Source organism: Triticum urartu, chromosome 1A (assembly GCF_056163025.1).
Source record: "Triticum urartu cultivar PI428250 chromosome 1A, HENAU_Tu73, whole genome shotgun sequence".
In the NCBI taxonomy this organism is placed as follows: Eukaryota; Viridiplantae; Streptophyta; class Magnoliopsida; order Poales; family Poaceae; genus Triticum; species Triticum urartu.
In genome coordinates this window covers 122361399-122363775 of record NC_141873.1, presented here as the reverse complement: position 1 = coordinate 122363775, position 2377 = coordinate 122361399, and the positions used below count along the sequence as shown (strand labels likewise).

Sequence of the window (2377 nt, the reverse complement as noted above, 5' to 3'; positions counted from 1 at the left end):
TATGCTTCACATGTACTACTACATTACTATCAATGGTTGAATGACATGCATTCATCAGTAATTAAGTTATCTAGGGGGCGGCACTAGGGGTATTCTTGGGTCTTAATGTGAACACCTATTAATATTGGCAAAACAGTGATATTTTTTGAAAAACAACAATGATTTTGGCAAAATGAATACAGATGAATACCCGGTTGCAAATTCCTGGAGCCGCCATGACCTAGAATGGTTGATGTGTATGTCGGCTCAGTTTTTCGAAGACGTTCATAGAGGTAGAATGTGTGTGTTTCATAGGAATAAGTGTTTGTGCGTATGTATAAATGTCTGCATCTATACTATTCTCTCCGTCCTATAGTGTCAAAAACATTCTTATATTATGGGACGAGAGAAAGTATGTTTTAAAAAATGGTTGATGATAGCGTTGTGTCAAGTGCACCGGATATTCGTAGGCTAATAGGTGTTAAAAAAAAGTGCAACTCTTGAAAATAACAGTAGGATCGAATAACTAGTGTAGACCTGCAGCTGGTGACATACATAATATCTAGTCGAAACTAAACTCAATTCACTCAGATATAAACCACGGTCGACACGAATGGCGATCGTGACCGTTCTTTTCCAGGGTCGAAGCCGGAACACTGGGCCCCGGCGGAGCATGGCCGGCATCTAGCTGATCTACCCACCCCGGCGATATATAATTGCCATAGCTGGCTAGATGCCAGTGCCACTGCCCTGCAGCCTCTCCTTCTCAACTGGCTCGCACCTTCTTCCCTTCCTTCCTTCCTTCCCTTTACACACCCCTTTTCTCTCTCTCTCTCTCTCTCTTTCTCTCTCTCTCTCTCTAGCTACCCCTCTCTCTAATTGGGTAGTACACTAGTACGTACTCCAGTAGCCAAGAAGCAGCTAGCTAGGGAGAGATCAGCGTCGTTCCTGCCGGCCATGGCGAGCACCACGCGCAAGGAGGAGAGGCCGGACAAACGCGTCAATCAGCAGCAGGGGAGCACCAAGCTCTACTCCAGGATGCTGTCCAAGGACGTAGCCATCGCCGTCCCGTCCTTCCGGGTGTACTACGGCGTCGCCTCGGCCGGCTCCGTGCCCTTCCTGTGGGAGTCGCAGCCGGGCACGCCCAAGAGCTCGCCCTCCGCCGCCGCGCTCCCGCCTCTCACGCCGCCGCCCTCCTACTACGCGGCCGGCGGCAAGGGCGGCTCCAAGAGGGGCGGCGCCGGCGGGTCCGGGAGGCGCTGGCCCGGCGGCGTCATCGCCCTCTTCCGGAGGCCCCGGCGCAGGACGTCGCCGTGCTCCTCCTCCTCCATCTCCTGGTCGTCCTCGTCGTCCACCGCATCGTCCATGTCGCCGGTGTTCACGGTGCAGTCTTCGCCCTTCGCTGCACGGGGCTCCGCAGGCGCCCACCGACGAGCGTTCTCGGCCGGCGACGTCTTCGAGGATGCGGCGGCGCCGTCGAGCTGCTTCGGGACGGACCGAGAGTGCGACAGGAGGGTGGTGAAGGGCTGCGGCGTCGCCGTGGCCGTCCGGAACGCGCTGGCCACCGTCGTGGGCCACAAGCCCGGCGGCCGAGCCACCAGCGCGATGGCCTAGAGAGGACAGGAGCCCTGTCCTGGCTACAGAAAGTAGCAGTGTGGCATGTTTAATTTTCTAAATACCCGGGGTGTGGTTTGCATTTTGTGCTAGTATAAATGTACTTGACCTGCGTTACGTACGTGTCATTTCCATGTCATGCATGGCAAGGAAGAAAAGTGTAAACATAACGAGTAATATTATGTGGTGGTGTATTTGTATATGCAACCGTATATACGCGCATGTATACGGTTACTTGGTCGTGTCAGGCTTGTGTACTGCAAATATGTGTTCTTGTTGTCCAGCCTAATGAAGAGTGAGGTAATGCAAATGAATATTTTCAGTCTATTTACTATACAATAAAGTATTGTCATTCCTTGCGAGTTGTTTTTATAGTTTATATAGTTTACATAATACTTTCATATGTCTTTTTAGAGAATTTTTTATCTATTTATCATCAATCATGATAGTATAACAAACACCAAAAAATACATTGAGATATGCAGACCACCTAGCGACACTACTACAAACAGAGTGAATCGAATATACACCGCTGATATCACCCTTCCCTTGCCTGAGCCGTACAAGATACATCATAGCTTCCTTTTTTACCAGTAGAATGGTTTGTACAAAAACTAAAAAATAGAGAATGGTTTATAGTTTATACAACAGCTTTGGATTAATTATTATTTTTGTGGGGCATTTTAGATTAATTCTGATTGAGAAATGATGACTTCTAGAGAAAACTGGAATAAAATTTCGAAGTACGACGAATACTTACCTATGCACACAGCACGCTATAGAT

The 2377-nt window shown here is 49.0% G+C and overlaps 1 protein-coding gene across 1 annotated transcript; it reads left to right on the top strand.

Moving 5' to 3' along the window:
* The first annotated feature begins 702 nt into the window (after nucleotides 1-702).
* On the top strand, nucleotides 703-1795 carry LOC125519585 (uncharacterized). Its single transcript, XM_048684362.2, has one exon. The coding sequence runs from the start codon at nucleotides 937-939 to the stop codon at nucleotides 1591-1593; it is 657 nt and encodes a 218-aa protein (XP_048540319.1). The 5' UTR covers nucleotides 703-936; the 3' UTR covers nucleotides 1594-1795.
* The last annotated feature ends 582 nt before the right edge of the window (nucleotides 1796-2377 follow it).

Excerpts from the sequence above, each read along its gene's own strand:
- LOC125519585 (XM_048684362.2), top strand. The coding sequence starts at position 937 with ATGGCGAGCACCACGCGCAAGGAGGAGAGGCCGGACAAACGCGTCAAT.